Genomic DNA, 18,847 nt, shown 5'->3' on the forward strand with positions numbered 1-18,847 from the left:
GGCACGACTTTGCAGGAGAAGGAAACTACAGCTGCAGGACGATGCAACCACTAACGGAGCGCAGCCTATGACAGCACGGCGTGGGCCTGGAGCTGCTGGAAGAACGAGCAACGGCCCCGCTTTGCCCGGCGTCCTTCAGCGCTCGCAGCGCATTCCCATCACGCTACGACGCGGGCGAGGTGGTGTTGCCGTTCCTCATTCGGCCCCCCTGGCGGAGCTACTGCTGCTTGCTACACGTATCTTCCTTGTAAGACCTGCGTACCGCGCGCGGTATCCGGACTACAGAGGGAGTTAACAGGAGATGCGAGGGCAAAAAATAATTGTGCGGTGCGCAGGTGGACGAAACGAAGGCAGCTGGTTGGCACTTATTGAGAGGTAAGGTATCCGGACGTACCTAGGAATGGAAGGGATCTTGGCTTGCAACGGGGGATGCTAGATGGGACCTTTGATCGGACACTCGTTCCCTGCCAACCCTTTTTTTTTTTTCCTTGCTTCCACTTTTTGTGCTTTTTTCTTGCAGTTCGGGGCTGCTCTTACATACGCCGAGTCGAGGCTTGGCCCGGGCTTGGAAGTCCCAGATCCACTGTTTTTCTGAGGTGAGTGACGCTTGCTGGAAATGCGCAGCAGGTCACCTGGCAAGTCCACTTGCTGTTTGCCAGTCATGTTGGGCATGTTTCTTTCGTGTGCTATCCTTGGCCGGGTCGTATGGAACACCGTGAGGAGGACAGGATGCCCCACGCTCCCTCGCACTTTTAGAATCCGGACAGAAAGGAGAAAGTGAAGAGGTAGGGAAGAGGTATCTTGACAGCTCTAGACGTAGGGAAACACCCAGCAAGACGGTCGTGACCTCACCTTGTTGCGTCCCGCTAGCCTGGATGTGCTCTGTACTGTCTACCAATAAGGCACCGCCAACCTGCTGCTGCTGAATGTTCGTACCCGGAATTGTCCTTGTACTAGGTAGGTGTACCTTACCCTCATCACCACCAGCTCTGCCCACCGCAGGTAAGGTAACTTGCACCAACCCAGGTCCAAGACCTGCCGCATTCTCTGCTGCTACTGCTGCCCACCTTTGACCACCTCAGACAGGACAAGACAGGACAAGACAGGACAGGACAGACAGACCTAAGAAAGAGCACTTCTGTTTTCTGCGTCAGACCCTTTCCCCCCCTGCCAATCATCCTTCCCGTCATTCTTTTTTCCAACTGTTCGTCCGTCTCCATCGTCTCAACCTCCTGAAGCCGTGTGCTGCACCAAAATAGCGCCAGAGTCCGTCCGCATCGTCGGGGCCTTGGATTTGCTTCCGCTCCTGCTGCTGCTCCTTTTCCTTGCCTCGACTAGCACGCGCTGCTTCTCAGCTTTAATCTCACCTTTCATCCCGTCTCGTTCCTCTCCTTACGTCGGTCTGTGCGAACAAACAACCCGATCGAATCGAATCGCATCGCGCCCCTTCATTCGGCTCACGCAGCTGCGACTGTTCATCCGCCCTTCTCTCAGAACAGACCCTGCGCCTGCATCGTGACCGACCAACTGACACCACTTTTCCTTCCCCTCGGACTTCGTCTCCTCTTCCTCCTCTTCTTCAACCACCGCTGTGTCCGTCTTATCCTCTCGCTGGATTGAACCACTGTCGGGCTCGTGTTCCGTCTCATTGTGTCGGCAATCGTCCTTCACTGCTACGACCTCTTCCCGGGGGTGCGGCGTTGGACCAGACCCTTACGCGATTCGTCAACGAAGTCGTCCTGTTTCAATGTCTCACACGTACCCTTGAGACTTTCGCCTCACCCCGACATCCCTCCCCACCACGCAGTACGCACTGCGACCTTCGTACTTTACCCGCCGCCTCGCTCTCCAACTTCTTGTTTGCAACCACTGCCACACCCTCGCGCGTCGCAATCACCTTCGCCTACCTATGAACTTCACTCTACCCAGCATGCAAATGACCTTCGCCCGCTCAAAGCCTCGCACCGCATCATAACCTGCGACGGGTTAGTGTGTGTGCATTTGGCATGCATCGCCAGCCTGCAGACCGCAACACACCGATAGACGCCTGCGAAAATGACAACCGCTGCTAATTCAAAATCGTCAACCATGGCAGCGCGACCTGCAAACTACGCCTACGGCTCGCCAAATGGCAGCTTGGCAGGACAGAGAATGTTCAAAAAGCACAAAGTGCTTCCGCATCCAAGAAAGCAACCCAGCGAAACCGAATCATACGAAGTCCAGTCGACTCCCAGAAGATACGGTTCCCTCACAGACAGCCCCGTGTCGCAAGCAGATGTGTCGCAACGCTCTGCTTCCCAAACCTTGAGGCATCAGTCGAGGCGAATAGGAAGCGGCCCGGATCTACCTCCGACGCCGCCTTCCCACTCGCGTACCTCGTCAAGCACTCACTCGATCCCGCCTCCGAGCCCGTCTCCTGAGAATGTGTCGCAAACGCCAATCACTCCAGCGCGTGCGCCTGCGACTCCTCCAAACCAGAAGAGTCCGCCCACTCCAGACGTAACACCTCCCCAGCCTGTGACGCGACCCAAGGCTGTACGACCGATTCCGATGGATCGCACAGTCTCTAAAGCGACAACAGCGACTGCCGAGTCTCGGGCCGAGTCGTTTCGAACAGCCAGAGAGGAGCCGTATTCTTCCGAGGAAGACGACTTGCAGTCGACCGTGAGACCCAATGCTTTGTCGGCAAGAACATCATCTCAAAATACCGTCCGGCATACGTCTGAACCCCAAACGAAACCGCCGGCTCCAGTCGGCCTCGGCCTGGGTCTGGAGTCACCCCAGGAGGAGGAGCTTCCAACGCCCAAGGCGAAGGGCGACTTTGGCACTTTTGATGGAGAGTGGGCCTCGAACAGCGAAGTCGAACAGGAATGGGACGATAATCTTGGAAGAAACGTTACGGTAAGAAAACGGCGCCAGGCACCCGCAAAGGCATCGGATAAGGAATCTATGATCGCGTCACGCTACGAACCGCGTCGTGAAAACCGCAAGGTCGAGATTTTGGAGGATCGCGTCGTAACTCCAACAAACGCTACAAGGGCAGTTCGAGCGATGTCTCGCGGTGACAGGGCTACGTTTTATGCGCCTAGTGAGATTGCCTGGTCAAGAACACCAACCATCGAAGCTTCTGTCAACGCAGATTCCCGCAGGTTTTCAGGCATGTCCGCCAAGTCGACAAAATCGAATGCATCAACAGTGGTGGAAGCAATCTTGGTAGATGCTCCTGCCATCCCCCATAGGCGGCAGACCCTGAGGCATGTGCGAAAGCAAGTGGGACTACGAGATTCTGGATCAGACCTGTCTCCTCTGAGTTCGGCGGCGAACTCATCTGTGCAGATTGAAGAATCGCCGAGACGCCCCAGACCTTTGGCTCGTCCCACCGACGCTCGAAACAACAGCTATGCATCGAACACGACTTTCAACTCGATATCGAGCGGTAGGGCACGCAAGGAAATCTGGAAGAGCGGTGCTATCCCAGTTGTCGTTGTGCCGGATCGACGATCGTCTGTGAAGTCCAAGTCGAGCAGAACACCGTCACTTCGGTCAACCAGCAGTCGCCGGTCCAAGCGAAGCGCCAGTCTGAGCTCAGCAACTCGCGCTAACGGGTCGCGAACAACTACCGACTTGCCGACGCCCATCTATAACCGACCCGGCCGGCGAAGCCGGACCCTATCGGAGTCTGACGGGTCGGACCAACGTACGATCGACTACCCTCCAGTCATTCCCAAGCGTTCTTCCTCCTTGTCGGCCCCAACAAGCCGCAATACCTCCCGCGCAGGCTCGCTCACCGCGGAGAGTTTGAAGGCTCAGAGCGCTTTGCTCAATCAGCAATCTGGACATGAAACAAGAGCACCCGCCCTGACCCTTCAGAGGGCTCAGTCTTCAGAGACAGACAACGGCCACCATCATCGGGACCACAAGCACAACGTCGACCACCATGGAGACCCCTTCTTTGGAAAGCGGCTGGACGCACACAACACACCTTTCTCCGCAACCTCGGTAGAGACTAACGGTACTGCCCCTGAGGTATCAGAAGCAAAGGCTGTAAGCCTCTATCCCCACCAAAACTCATCTGTCCTCGTTGTCAATCATTCCAACAAGCCTTCGGAGAGCTCAAGCACTGAGTCGTCTCAGACGGATTCGGAATTCTTGAGACCGCCTCAACGACCGACAATCACCACTACTGGCCCAGACGGCGAGGAGGGCTTCATGACTCCTCCGCAGCAGCGTTCCGTGGACGACGTGGATTCTCCGTTGCGCAATCCACGCGCCGCTCCACCGGTACCTCCATTCATTCCGCCGGCGATCCAGTTCATTCCTGCTACACCCTCGGGCCTTACGCCTCATCACGAGAGACAGCGAAATATGGGCAACTACTTTGAGACCATGGTTGAAGAAGAGCCTCATCGGACCGGATCGGTTGTGCGACGGGCGTTGACGCGAAGACGGAATTCGGAGACGTATCCACCAAAGAGCGCCAGACCTAGCCTTCTCACCCGAACCTTGTCCCTGACTAGGAGAGGATCTCTTTCTAGGTCGTCACACAAGGACGAGTCCTCTGTGGAAGTACCATGCTCATGTCCGGATTGCGAAGGACCTCCACCTGAGGATGGTCGTCTCCATCCCCATTGGCGTCCGGCCTACTCCGACCCGGAGGATGACGTGTGGGAAAGAGAAATGGAAGACGAGCCCATCAGTCAGGTTTACCGGTACCCCCCGATTGACAACCGTCCCCAGCCTCCTCGCAGAAGAATCAGCGAGCGCGTGAGGAAGACTTTGGCAATTCTGCCTTCCCGTGATGAGGGCCTTTCCTACTCTCCCCCTAGTCCGAACGAGCCGGAGCGCCGCACGATTCGCCGAACAGACAGCGGCAACCTGCGGGTTATGAGACGCAGGAGCAGCTTAGACTCTCTTCGCGACCAGTCGGATGACCCGCCGCCTTACGACAGTCAGGATGGTGATGGCCGAAGCGGGACAAGGGGCGAGGCAGGACCGAAAAGGAGACGACGCTTCTCACTTTCGGGCACGTTGGAAGGGCTGCAAAACATTCCGCGCCAACTAAACGAGCGTAAGCGCGAAAAGAGAACGCAGGAACTGCGACAGAAAATCAGTGGGCCACGCGAAGTGCGAGACGGTGTAGGTGAGGTGATACGACGCAACACCTACCGCGAGATGCACCAACAAAGGCACTCGCCTTCGACCAACTTTTGATCTGCCAATGATCAACACTAGCCGCCAAGCGTCTTGCTTGGGGGCACTTATACATAATTATCAGGAAGGAATACCAAGGAGGGGCAGAAGGACATTATGACCGCTACGAACGATATCATTACGACTACAGGAACTTTTATGACCGAGGACGATAATCTTCACGAATCACGTGGTAGATGTTTTCTTTTTCGGGTACGGTGTTGACTTTGGGAGCTCGGAACGTCTATGATGATTTGGCTGGGATGGGCCTCGGAGCACGTTCGACTTGTTCCGAGAACGATGGAACCACCATTGCTGTACCATATAGAAATTGCCCAAGAAGATACCATTTCGCAAGGGTGATGAGCCCTTTGGCGCTCTAGTACAAACGTTTCTCTTTCGCGATGATGAATCTGATGTGATTGGTATGAGTAGTCATATACCGTGCCGTGCCATGAAGTTTTGCCCCTAAATATGTGACGCCTGAACACCATCCTCTACCCAAGAACTAACAAGCCTATCTACGAGGAAACGATGGCCGTGCGATCATCTCTGTTCCTGGCCCGGAGGCGCGCTACCAGGAGGGAACGCACCTGGAGGTGCTCCAGGGAAGCCACCGGCACCTGGTGGCGGCATGCCGGGGAACTGAAAGTTAGGCGGGGGCAGAGAGCCCGGTGCGACGGGAGGCGGGAAAGGAAGTCCTCCCGGGGGAGGGAACGGCAAGCCGCCGGGCGGCATCGCTCCATTGGGACCGCCTGGGAAGGGGGGCATGGGCGGCATTCCGCGACCACCTGGACCGGGAGCTGTTGTCGCAAGCTGGTTAGACGCGTGTTGTGGACGATTTTCCATCGCAGTGGGAGAGGTGAGACTTACGAGGAATCATACCCTGAGGGAATGGGGGCGCGCCGGCGGGCATGCCGGGAAAGGGCGGCGGTACACCTCCAGGGAAGGGGAAGGGCGGCGGGAAGGCCTGGCCCGGCTGGTTCTGTGGCAGCATGGGGTTGTTGTGCGCTTGGCCTTCGGCGGCGTAGGACGAGGTGATGGAGTCGATGACGGACTGCGCCTTCTCATGGCCGATTTCTGGAAGAGGAAAGCTCCTGTGTTAGTCGTTTGCTCCAAGTATCGCGAGGCCTTAGATTTGGGAGGAGGGCGGGAAACGTACGTTGGTAGTAGTCGACGACGTTGCGGAGGTGGTTTCGACCGCTGTTGTGCGCCTTTCGCACGCTCATGGAGTCGTGCGTCAGGTAGACGTCGCAGTAATCGCCTAGGCAATCTCGTTAGTCGATGTCGGAAGATTCGTGCGATCGCGAGCTGTTGCGTGAGGATGGGGGGACCTTACAAAAGACTGCGAACTTGTTAGCTTTCGTTCTGACGCGCGACGGGGGGGAGAGGAGATGGGGGAGCTTACACTTGGGCATCTTTGCGGTTGGATGTGTTCCGGAACGAAGGACTCGACGGTGGTTGATGCGGACGGAACAAAAGTATTGTTCCTCGAGACGAGCGCGCGTATCGTCGCATTCAACGGCGGGCGGGCTGGAGAAAGGAATACAGGCCCCAGGCAAATGCGGCGCGCCTCAGAGCGCCACACCAGCTTTGCTTGCTTGCCAGTACAGAAAAAAGCTACGAGGCTGGCCAATCATACGGAGCTGCCAAGCAGACAAGGCTGCCCCTCCTCTCGGCGGTGATTGGCCGTGCGATTAACCTATCCCCATGGACAGGGGTATCTGAGTGGCCCAGGCTCTCGAACGCGACAGATTGCCAAAAAATCCCCAAAGGGTGTGTGCATGGTTCCTTGGTACCACTTGTCATGGGCCTAGCTTCTCCTATCGCTAGCGTTGTCCACTACCTCAACCTCAGGGAGCTCTCACCACCATCTTGACAACCTCCCAACGCTCGACCTCCCCCCGTCCCGGGAACCGCAAACGAAACCCACCGACTCGAGTCGTTCGTCCCTTTCTTCGTACAGATTGCACACATACAACGATGGCGGCCACGAGATCATTGCTGCACTACGTGTGCGGCCTCGTCCTGCTCGCATGCTGCGCCCAGGCGCTGCGCTTCGACCTGCATGCCACGGGCTCCCACGAGGGCAAGAAGGAGCGATGCATCCGTAACTTCGTCGCGAGAGATACGCTGGTCGTCGTCACGGCGACTGTCGACGGCCACAAGGGTGACGGCATGGTCGTCAACATGCACGTACGTGGTCTCAAGGAAGAAGAGGGCCCCTCTCTCGACTGGGGTATCGGTTCAATTGGATCGGCGCTCAAGGAGGGAGAAGGGAGGAACCCCTCTTGAAGCTCTTTTGGTAGCATACAGAAAAAGCTGACATGCGGTTTGTGTGATTCCAGATCAGAGATGCTGTCGGCAACGACTACGGAAAGCCCAAGGATATCGCAGGCGGCGAGAAGCGCGTTGTCTTCACCTCCCACGCCGACGCTGCCTTTGACGTCTGCTTCGAGAACCTCCTGACTGGATGTACGTGGAACCCCCCTACACCGTCCTCTTGACTTGGCCATCCCCATTGCTCCCCCGCTGCTACAAGAAGCAACACTGAAGCTGATCCCTCCCGCAACAGCCGGCCGCAGTGGCTCCACGAGCCGCCACATCGAGCTCGACATCGACATCGGCGCCGACGCAAAGGACTGGAACGCGATCCAGGCGACGGAGAAGCTCAAGCCCGTCGAGGCGGAGCTGAGGCGCATCGACGAGCTCGTCAGCGAGATCAACACCGAGATGGACTACCTGCGCGCGCGCGAGCACAAGCTGCGCGACACCAACGAGAGCACAAACACCCGCGTCAAGTGGTTCGGCATCGGCACCACCATGATCCTCGTCGGCCTCTGGGGCTGGCAGATCATGTACCTGAGGGCGTACTTCAGGTCCAAGCATCTCATCTAGAAACAAATCGCCCCATTCCTTGTTTGTGGGCGACGCAGGCAGGGCTGTTTGTCTGTGGGCTTGCCCAAAGAACAAAAAAAATTACGAAGTTTACAGAAGCATATCCGCGTTTTTGCCGCGGGTGGATGGTGATGATGGAGTCAAATGCGATGCAACGGGACGGGCATCAACTCACCTCGAGGGTTTCCGAGAGTGTTGTAGTGTATACATACCATGTTCACCATTCGAAAAAAGTCATGAATGATTACGGACATCACATACCGAAAAACCCTCATCGTCATCAGAGCAGTCTTGTGCCACATGAAAATAACGTTCATTGCTACGGCTTGGATAAACTCACTGACCTCCAGTCACCATCACTCACTCAGAACTGCAGTCCTTGTAAGCGATCCAGGGTCATCTACAGACAATCACCGATGCCAAGCAGAGGTAGAAGAATGCTGAGCTAGAAGCAAACAGCAGAGAAAAATTGGGTATTGTTCGACTGCCAAAACTCCCACTTCGTCCAGACGCAATCTGTCTGCTTTATCATGCCGCCGCCGACAGGGCATAAAGCCCCTGCCTTGACCCTGCCCTGCCCTGCCCTTCCCAGCGCCAAGCCATGCAATAACAAGAATCGCGTCGAAAGTAACATGTCTTGGTAAAACAGTTCCCCGCCCGTCAAAGGTTTCATGAACAAATCGGAAAGAGGCAAGTCCCTCTCCTTTCCTCCTCAGCCACCGTGCCAATCATTATCTCGTCATAAGAGAAGAAAAACACAAACTTGGGTTGATCGATCGTGTATACATTATAATTCTGGTTGATCATGTGTCGCCCTCGGGCAGTATCCTACCCAGACTGCGCAGGACCTCCATGACCGGCATCTCTTTGGTGCCGACCGTGGCCTTCTCCCGCGTCTCACGCTCCTTGAGCCGCGCGGCGCTGAGAGAGAGCACCTTATCCGCCTCTCGGCCTGCCGTGTCGACCCGCTGCATGAGCTTGTGGACGCCGTCCGCGAGTTGGTCGACCTTGAACTCCAGCGTGGCCTGTGTGTTTTGAAGACTAGTGAGTGCCTTGGCGCGGATGGAGTCGAACGAGGATGACGGGTTCGTGAGCCAACTGAGCATCTGTGCCTCGCTGGTGTCGAGTACTGATGCGTCTGCCATGGCCGTTTGCGCAGGGTCTGATTCAGGGAATAGCGGCGGGGCTTCTGTGCGGGACTTCTTCAATGCCAGCCACTTCTTCTTTTCCTCCTTCAACCTGTGCGGGATGTCAGAATTCCTGCGCGGACATGCGTCATACGAGTCCTAAACATACCTCTGAACCTTTGCTTCCAATTGTTCAATCTTCTCCTGGTGCTCAATGTTGCGAGGATTAGGCTTGTACACCACGGGCACCTTTGGCCCCTCCGCTCGGCTAAACCAGTCGGAAAATTCTGACTTGTTCGCAAAATCTTTGAGTAGTTGCTCCTGGATGTACCGGGCTGTAAAGAGTTAGCTTTGTGAGAAAACATTGATTGCTGCCCAACTCACCACCCAGAACCGCATTAGAGCCTGTTTTTCCATGCGGCGGCTTCTCCGATAATGCTCGCTCGCCGCACCAGGTCAGCAACTGCCTCATCCGCCGCGGCTCCATGAGACCCTCTGATTCGATATGTTTGTAGAATTCCGCCGTCTCGACCTCCCTGTGTGGGATCGCATTGTGTCCGCTCTCAATCAGTGAGCTCGCTCTCCGGCCTCGCATGCCTGTGCTGCTCCTTCGATTTCCGCCTCCCTTTTTCCGCATCTCCTTGTTTCGATTGATGACCGGTGTGTCGCTGATGGGGAGTGCAATCTTTGCCGACTCTACCGAATCGTTCAGGACGCGCGGTGTAGACCGCCTGTCGACATCCATCGGCTCTGAGCCTTCCGCCTCATCGTAAGTTTCCTCCGGAACAGGTGCTGGTCTCGATGCTCGTCTAGGTGCCGGCTTCTCCTCTTGTTTCTCCACTGGGGCTGTAGAGTTGCGCGTGCTGCGGCGCGTCGTCCGCTTAGGCGCAGGCGCGGGCGCGACCAACTGTGGTTCATCCTCATCGAGCACCTCCAAACTCGGTGGTCGTCGCGTTTTCGCCTTCGAAGTCGCAGTCTTCTTCACCGCCGGTTCCTTAGAGGGTGTAGGTGCAGGCACGGCCGCCGCAGCGCGTTCCTTCGGTGGTCTTCCTCTTCCGGACTTCTTCGGGGGCAATGGTGCGGGCTCCGGCTCCGGTTCTGACTCTGGCTGCGCGTTCTTAACGCGCTTCGATTTCGATCCGCGTGTGAAATGGAAATCGCCATCGGCCTCATCGTAAGTCGCTGCGCGAGATTTTAGCATCCATGTCCGCCCCGCCGCCCCTGGGGCCTCATTCGGCTCCTCAAACTCACCCGCAAGGCGCTTGCTTTTCCTTCTTTCGGGCAATTCGTTGCTCATGCTAATGAATTGTAGCGGTTGACGGGTTCGTGTGACGGTCGTCATGGATGGCGCTTGTCAGGGAGCATATGGTCGGGAGGTTGATTGCCGGCGCTTCGGGTCCTGCAGTCGCACTGCTTGCGATGCAGAAAAATATCGCGTCAATCGCCGTTCAGGCGCGATTTACTTGAATGATTAATGATTTGTCGTCGGCGGGCGTCCTGTCAATCGATTTTTGGCGGGGGTTGTGTCGTCGGTGTCGCGTCTGTCGGTGTTGGCGGCGCGAAAGTGACGAGGTGTAGCTTCGTCTGCGATGTTGTTTACATGAGGGACCATTTACCCGTAGCCGCGCTAAGCCGCTTTCGGAAGTCCCACCACTCACCCACTCACCCCTCCGAAAGGTAAGACCGCCTCACTGACATCACTTGCCTCCTAATTCAACTACACATAGCCCATCGCGTCGATACCTCACGCAGGGACAAATGGCAGCCTTATGCATGCTTTCCATCTATAATTAGGTCAAACTTCACGGTACAAGAAAGGCAAGGAACTCATTCGGTAAAGTGTTATATTGACCTCAACGCATTGCTTCATGCAGCTGTTGTTACCATTGCCACGTCAATACTCGAATCAATGATAAAATAAAATCAACCAGTCCGGCAGATAACGGCGTGTGCCCGTCATCTACCCCTCGACGCCTGCCGCCTTTCAATGAACTTGCCTAACCCGAACTCCTTTTGATGTATATGCCGCGCATCTTGTACCTTTCAATGAAGGAACATATGCGCCGTCGACAAGCCAATGACGCCTGCTAACCTCCCACCTTCAATCCGAGGGGGGCTGCTCCTTTTCTTTTACAGCCCGTTCCTCAGCGAAACCCCATGATCAAGTGGCAGAAGTGAAGTGGTGATGATGGAGCAGGTTTGTCGGAAAAATGATGATACAGTCGAACCGCAAGTCAAGGCTAAGCCGAAGAAATGGAGAAAAGTTTCGCGCATGTACGACGAGAAATCCGACGACATCCAGGAAGCATCTGGGATATTGCCCTGGCCTCGACGCATTCACGAGCGCTTCAAATTACGCATCACTTCTCTCATGAGAAACGTCGCTGGACGCCCTGTCCGGCTGCCAAAACTTGCTGCTGGGGGATAGGCGCACCCATGCCGTACGGGTTCATCTGGGGGTTGAAGGGCTCCATGGCCTGTTGCATGAACGCGCCGTGGAGGCCCTGTTGCTGGGTGACAGGACAGTCCTTGTGTGCCAAAAGCAGCGTCTTCAGGTTAACAACTTCCTCGCGGAGCTGCGTTATTTGTGCTGTCAACGCATCGTTCTCGCTGCTGAACAGCTCAACCTTGGACTGGAGATTAGCCAGCCACTGCTTCTTGCGCTGGCGACACTTCAAGGCGGCGACTCTGCGGTGTTTGTTAGTCAAGGTCAAGATCGTAAACACTACAGGACGTACCTGTTACGCTCCAAGAAGTTCTTCCGCTTCTCCTCATCTGTCATCTTTGACTTGGAGCCGCCTTCCTTGTCGTCATGCTTCTTCATATCATCATCGTCGTCTGAGTGGCTTTCATCACCATTCATGTCAGGAGGAGGCGACAGGTTGGTCTTGGCCTTCTTGCTTGGGGGTGCCTTTGCTGGAGGTTCTTCAGCCTTCCTGCGGCCATTGGTAACCGCGCCACCACCGGTCGAATTACGCTTGCCCTTGCCACGGGTAGAAGGTCGAGCCTGCTCGCTCTCGTCCGAGGCGGCGCTTCCACCTTCGCTTACGCCTCTTACAGAAGATCCAGCACCGGCAGATCCCGCACCGTTTACGCTGCCCATTTGGGGAGAAGTCTCGACACTTTGGGCGGGCGCTGGCGGAGGTTGCGGATGTGACTGAGCCTGCGTCGCGGGGGCGTATCCCGGTGGCTGCGCTCCGTTTCTACCCTGAGCAAGCATGAACAGACCGTTCGCCGCGTCGTTATCGTGGGGGTCGAAGGCACCGGGCTGCTTTGCTTCGGTTTTGACAACTGCGACACCGTTGGCCATCTCCTGCGGCTGAGAAGTGACCGAAGAAGCAGGCTGTTGCTGCTGGTTCTGAGGCTGGTTTTGGTTCTGGTTCTGGGTTTCACGCTTCGCCGCAGCACTCAAAGCCGTACGATGGAAGTCAATCGTACTGGGCGTAGCACCACCACTGGCAAGCTGGGCGAACAATTGCTGAGAGTTGGGACTAGGGGCTGGGAACATAGATCCACTGCCTCCGGGTGTCAAGCCCGTCCTCAATGAAGACTCGTTCGGTGTAGGGAACCCGCCTCGGAGATGATGCGTATCGCTGAAGTAGTCACTTGTAGGGCCGGACAGCATAGCTGGACTCAGGGGGCCCGTTCGAAGCGAGCCTCCTCCCCAGTTGAATGGTGTAGCACCGCTGCCAGGAAGCAGCGAGGATGGAGATGTCAAAGCGGCTACAGATGGCAATTTTGTGCCACCGGGTGTCTCTGGCGCTCCGCCGCCGAAAGACTGCTCGAAGGGATTGGGCTCCAGACTGAGGGATGCAGCTGCTACGCCGCCAAAGTAATCGGGAGTGTTTCCTGTAGCTTGTCCGGGTCGTGGGGGAGGTCCAAGAGGTTTCGCGCCGTCGGCATCGGGCTTCAAACTCGGGTCAGGTTGCTTTACTTCGGGAGCAGTGTCTGGAGGTAGGTGAGCGAGTGAATGACAACAGCGAGGGATGGCAGTTGGCGGCTGGAGGCTGTCACGACGGCAGCAGCTTGCAGATGTTCAACGTACCTTGACGAGGAGGAGTGGCATTGTTTGACTGTTTGGGCGATTTGGTGTCACCCCCGGTCGAGGCGTCGGTCGGCGAAGTTCCCATGATGACGACGATGATGTATTATATTGGGGGAAAAGAGGGTTATTGACGTTTGTGGGGTAAGACGCCGATGGCAAAAAGTGACGGTAGCAGGGGGAGGTATGATGTGTGGTGGTGTTGGAAAAAGCCAGATGAGGTCAGAGGAGGATGGCACGCAGAAGGATAGGCTCAAAAGGATGACAGAGTGGAAGCGAAGGGGAGCGAAAATAGCCCCAAGGTGGGTTGGTAGGCGATACAGAGACAAGAGAGCCAAGTGTGAGAGGAAAGTTAGTCGTCAGAGGCAGCAGCTACGCTATTGCAGCGCTCCTCTGAATTGGAAGCGGCACAAGCTGGAATGGAGAAGCTTTCTGATGATCGACTGCGACGTATCTGGGAAGGGGGGAAGAGTCGTTGTTGACAGACTCTACGGCCGGCAACGAAGTCGTTCGAGAAAAAAAAAAATTACTGAGGTGGACTGCGTGTTGCGTCAGGTATGCGCTGGATGTGTGCACCAGCGGAAGCGGCCAGATGCGATGGTCTGGGAGGTGGTTCTGGTGCTGCTGCTAGGTTGGGGGTGCAGAACGAGTCGAGGCGAGAGAAGGTTGTTGGGAAAAAACGGCAGACGTCACAGGTCAAGTATGACGTTGCGGAGGACGATTTTAAAAAAGGCGAAGGCGCACGAGAGAAAAGAAAATGGGTGGGCGGCGGCGCACACTCTGACACCAGCACGCCCACGTTCAACCACGTCCACACGTCCATGTCCATGTCCCTGCCTGGCCCAGTGTCCCGTCTTGTCTTCTCTCTCTTTCTCGACGCCCACACCCATGCCCACGTCCACCGTCCACCCCCGTTCCCCCGTCCCGGTTCTTTCGTGTTTCTTTTCCTTGCCTCCAACAGCGAATGCGACCGGTGCTGCTTGCTAATCGCACACGTACCTCAAGATGGACTCATCCAGATTGCTTCAAGCGGGTACTTCAGTCTGCTACCGCTGGCTCAGGACCATGTCTTCCATGTTGCTCCTGCTTCCTGCGACTTCAGGCAGGTACTTCGTAGCTACCGGGCACGTAGCGAGCGCGCTTCACATCCACGTCCCCCATCCCCCCGGCCTGCGAGAAACGCTGGGACGAAAGTGGGACGGTGTTTCCCGCACTGTGCGCTGACTGACCCAGGATACCTATCCGTGGACGGCTTGCGAATGAGGAAAGGGTTCCACCACACCACATCCATCTGCCCAACAGGGTGCGCCAATGAGGAACGCATTTTTCTCGACAATGGCGTCGTTGGATTCTCCGTTCGCCGCCTCGCCTGGTGGTGAGGTGCGTCCATACCCGAGTTTCTGCCCGTCGTTGCAGTGCCCACTCCCAGGAGGTCGCGCGACTCTCTCTCCGTTCTACCTTCCTTCTCCTCACTGGGTCTTGCGCGCATCCCGTTGCCGTTCTGTATCAGCAGTGCCGATGGTGACATGGAGCTCAAAAAACACTAAGGTTGGGTCTCCGTCTTTGTACCCATCCATCAAACTCCGTCCCATCTTGCTGCGTCAAGAAAGGAACGGTAGACAAGTCTGCCGAAGCCGCGCACCATTCTCGCGTCCCGTCTTGTCGCTCGACTCGGGCTTCCTGCCTCCCCTCCAAATTTCAACTGTCCTCATGGTTTTGCCTTTCGCCTTCGCCCTATCTTTGATTTATCAGCTGAAGAAACTGGTCGTTGTTGCTGCGGTGCCTCGGCGGCTCGGCCAGTGCTTCCCCTGGCTGGCAATCTGCACACCACCATCCGTCGTTGTCCGTTACCGACATTGATATCGAAGTACTTCTCTCTACGACTATTATTGATCTCGTCGTCCACCGTGCCGCCCCCCGTCTTGTCGTCTTCGAGTCAAAATCCGACACACTGTATGATGCGATGTTGACCATTGTCCTGCAGAAGCGAGTCCGCCGAGACTCGAATTCGCACTGTAAGGTGCGGGCCACCCGCCGGCCTGCGTGTGCTGTCGACGTATGATATGGCTTGGAATGCAACCTTCAAGGGGGTCCGTACGCCCCCGTAATGCAGCAGCCAGTATATGCAGCCAACGTTTCCTACTGTGGCCCCCGCCCCATCTGGTGGCCCCTGCATTGATTGCATCACTTTTCTCTTAGTCGCAATCATCACAACCCGCCCGTCGTCGCTTTTGTCACTCTTCCACAGGCTGCTCGTGACTTTTTATTTTTTTTTCTCTCCCTTTCCGTCCCCTGCGCTCCCCGAAAGTGGCTCCGCGCCAGACTTCACGATCGCCCACTGCCCGGCCCTTCATAACTGCCTGCCGAGCCGCGCTCTTCTTCTCCTACATGAACCCGGGCTCATCCACCAAGGCACCAAAAACCCAGTACATTGTTCTCGCCAAACCAGCAATTCGCACGTCTGGCCTTGTCTTTCATGGTCTAGACCTGTCAACGCCATCGGACCATCTGCACCGTGTGTGCTATATCGAGTGCCTAAAGATGCAGGCGATCATCCGGAGGAATCTGGCCACCAAGAAGAGCGTTACGGTGAACTGATCGGCACTCATTATTGCTCTTTTGGGGCAAACGACACCCTCCCCCATCGCGATATGGTCTTTCAGCCTGAACAGTGCGACCATGAACTGTCTTCCGTATTGAATACCCTCCGCTCTCAATTGTCATCGACTTACGGCTGCCACGCGAAACTCTGCTGTGTCAGACTGTGTTGTTCCATCTGGGAGCAACCAAATCATGGCGGTCTTGTTCTTGTTTTCGCGGATTTCTAATCTGCATCTACATGACCCGGTTGCCGACACGAGCGAGGGATGGCCCTCGAGCGCATCTGGTGCCGTTTTCGAGAACTCTATCAATCTTCCGTCCCAAACTAAAAACAGATATTGTCAGTAAACCCGTGACGTAATGCGTGTCTGAAGGATGAGCCCATCGCGTCGCACACCCAAAAGACACTCCTGCGTACACGCGAAAGCTGCTACTTGTTGAACTTCATGCCAATTCGGGATCCGTATCGGTGATAGAAGATAGAGTTCGACAGTAATGGCAGTTTGCGTGCACTATCGAGAAAGGATTTTCGATACAGTGGTCAATAATGTGCTTTGCGCTCTCTGGGGTTTCTGTTCGTAAAGGGACTTGGTATGAGCGTGGCTCGACAGCGTGCTAGTGCTGTGACGCAATTTGTTGGAATCAGCAGTCGTCCAGTTAAGGCGGGGAGACTCGATGCCAGGCCTCCCTGGCCGAGTCCTCTCCATCGCAGGTTCTCATTGGAGGCGGGAGTCAGCAATTTGCCATTCCTATTGGCAACCGTTATGATTTCCGCTGTTTGCCCGGCCATGGCTTGGGCCAATGTCTGAACGAAAAGGGGGCGCACTGTCCCGGATACTTTTCAGCTTTTTTTCCTTCGCATTGGTGGCGTCACAGGACATGACGTAATTGTGTCTCGTCAAACTATCAACGAATGGGATACCTTTGTAGTCTCCCAGCGGAAGCAGCCAAGCAAACGATACCAGATGCCTTGCCGCGACTGGTCGTCCGGCACCATCGGGAGACGAATGTCGAGGGGAGGGGTGGTGCGCATGGTACGGAAAGCACATCGCATGCATCGCATCGTACAGCGAAGCATTGCCAGACAGTGAATAGCCCAAACACTTGACGGCACACTTCCTCCACCAGACGGGCGGTTCAGCCCAGTCGCGCGGACGGTGTCTCTAAGAACTGGAGCCTTCTCATCGACGATGAATCCGCGATCTCAACAGACCCCAATCCTCACAGTGGCCAGATCTTTGCAGAAGTTTTCTACACAGTCTTTCCGACCCACAGGTTCGCTACGAAATGACGGCGTGCTCCCGTCCACGTCCATGGTCGCTTCCGCTAGGATGGTGCCGATTCGGTTCAGTGCTTGGCCTCCGAGGCGTTGAGCTTTTGGACCGACCATGAGCGGCGCGAGACTGCAGATTCACATCAAAACGGATACGTTTCTCCGGAGCAGAGCTGCTTCGTCGGTTACCGTCTTATGACGCACTAGACCCAGAGTGCCGCCCCTGCGACCGCCCACCCACAGGATACACTGTGCTGAAAGTTTGAATTTCGCGACCGCGTCGCACCGCACTGTACGGATGACCTGCTGGCTCCATCCTTGATGCATCTGGAGCTCCAAGGCGCACCCCCCCGACGGCGCGATACGGTGACTTGGCTTTTCCTGGACGGAGCACGGAGGAGTCGCGTTTTGAGCAAACAATGTCCTCCTGCAGCATTCTGACCGAACAATGACGGATCGACAATTCTTGTCTATTGGACGCGACGGCTCGTCCGATATCCTTCAAGCTGGTTCTCGCTCGACGCTGTGCATCTCTCCTTATCTTGAGATAATCGATCTAGAGCCGATACGACGCCAGGACAACGGGAGGAATTCCAGCTCGGACTTCTCGACATATCGTCTCGCATCTTGGCACTACAAAATGGATTAATAATGGAAGCAAACATCAGATTCTGCTTAGCGTGGTATCCTGTGGTCCATCCCCTCGGTTCAGCACTATTCGGGTCTGTTTGAGCCTCATCTCGCATTCCTGCCTCGCGGAGAATCTCGTCCGATAGTCCTTGGCGGCCACCGGCATTCAGCTTCGCGACTTGACATCGCATCTTCAGAATGAATGTGTGCGTGCGCTCACCTGTCGCCTGATCCAGCCAAGAGCCTCACTGTCCATCCATTCATGGTGCTGCATCGCCAAATCTTGTCGACGATCTCATCCCCAACCCGTCGAACTTTCCACCCACCATCTTTGCTGAAGGGGCGTTAGTGAACCGCAGTCAAGGACACCTACCCCCCTGCCATCCCACCCAGATCGCTTTCGGATCTTGCATCGGAGTCGATGCCGGACGGGCGTCGTCAAAATTCACAGTTTACGCCGCGTGGCATTGCTGCTGCGCGTAGCACGAGACCTCACAATCTGTGGTGCTGCGTGAATGGCTGCCGCTAGATTCAAGGACCATGTTTCAGTGAACGCTAACGGCAGGCCATGCTGCGACCTCAGCTGCGCCAGCCATTGAACCTGCGAGCGCGTAGGCTCGCGACGCCTTGTTGGTTTCTTGGGTGGAACAATCTATGCCGATGGCAATGTCAACAAACCACATGCGGTTCAACGTCGAAAGCCATGGTTTTGCAACGACGAACCACAGGTATCAGAGCATGTCATTTAGCCTTTCAGCGGCCGTTGGCACATCTGTCCGTCTTACGACTGAGCGTAGCAGGTTTCGCCACTAAATGTCTTCAAGACGTTGATGATCACATTCCTCAACCGGCTCACAAGGTAAGATGGGCTCCAAATTCTCGATGGACAGCGATCAAGGATCTACCATTATGTTATGGCGCGTATTGGCTGAGGGTTGTAAGCATGTATTGATTCTAAGTCCAAGACAACACATGAAGACAGAAGCACTTCACTGCTCACACTGCTTCCCCAGACTCGGAATGAGGCTTTGAGCGCCATCGCATGATATGCAGGCAGCCCCCATGCCGCCATCACGGCCCGGGGAC

General features: G+C 55.9%; 5 protein-coding genes across 5 annotated transcripts; 2 read left to right on the forward strand and 3 right to left on the reverse strand.

Moving 5' to 3' along the window:
* Positions 1 to 2,088: 2,088 nt before the first annotated feature.
* On the forward strand, positions 2,089 to 5,211 carry CGCA056_v013183 (uncharacterized protein; the record flags this gene model as incomplete). Its single annotated transcript, XM_037328427.1, has 1 exon — positions 2,089 to 5,211. The coding sequence occupies one exon, from the start codon at positions 2,089 to 2,091 to the stop codon at positions 5,209 to 5,211; it is 3,123 nt and encodes a 1,040-aa protein (XP_037173038.1).
* A 525-nt stretch (positions 5,212 to 5,736) lies between these two features.
* CGCA056_v013184 (U1 small nuclear ribonucleoprotein C) lies at positions 5,737 to 6,608 on the reverse strand (the record flags this gene model as incomplete). Its single annotated transcript, XM_037328428.1, has 5 exons — positions 5,737 to 5,993; positions 6,064 to 6,270; positions 6,353 to 6,454; positions 6,530 to 6,535; positions 6,599 to 6,608. 5 exons carry the CDS (start codon positions 6,606 to 6,608, stop codon positions 5,737 to 5,739), a joined length of 582 nt encoding a protein of 193 aa, XP_037173042.1.
* A 565-nt stretch (positions 6,609 to 7,173) lies between these two features.
* On the forward strand, positions 7,174 to 8,088 carry ERV25 (Endoplasmic reticulum vesicle protein 25; the record flags this gene model as incomplete). Its single annotated transcript, XM_037328429.1, has 3 exons — positions 7,174 to 7,386; positions 7,539 to 7,665; positions 7,766 to 8,088. 3 exons carry the CDS (start codon positions 7,174 to 7,176, stop codon positions 8,086 to 8,088), a joined length of 663 nt encoding a protein of 220 aa, XP_037173043.1.
* An 803-nt stretch (positions 8,089 to 8,891) lies between these two features.
* mis13 (Kinetochore protein mis13) lies at positions 8,892 to 10,512 on the reverse strand (the record flags this gene model as incomplete). Its single annotated transcript, XM_037328430.1, has 4 exons — positions 8,892 to 9,327; positions 9,385 to 9,550; positions 9,600 to 10,397; positions 10,467 to 10,512. 4 exons carry the CDS (start codon positions 10,510 to 10,512, stop codon positions 8,892 to 8,894), a joined length of 1,446 nt encoding a protein of 481 aa, XP_037173040.1.
* Positions 10,513 to 11,584: 1,072 nt separating this feature from the next.
* Positions 11,585 to 13,345, reverse strand: atf1-0 (Transcription factor atf1; the record flags this gene model as incomplete). The annotated part of the gene is made up of 3 exons (XM_037328431.1): positions 11,585 to 11,903; positions 11,954 to 13,163; positions 13,261 to 13,345. 3 exons carry the CDS (start codon positions 13,343 to 13,345, stop codon positions 11,585 to 11,587), a joined length of 1,614 nt encoding a protein of 537 aa, XP_037173041.1.
* Between the last annotated feature and the right edge of the window lie 5,502 nt (positions 13,346 to 18,847).

This window comes from Colletotrichum aenigma (assembly GCF_013390185.1).
Source record: "Colletotrichum aenigma strain Cg56 chromosome Unknown KSG_Cg56_contig09, whole genome shotgun sequence".
Classification (NCBI taxonomy): domain Eukaryota; kingdom Fungi; phylum Ascomycota; class Sordariomycetes; order Glomerellales; family Glomerellaceae; genus Colletotrichum; species Colletotrichum aenigma.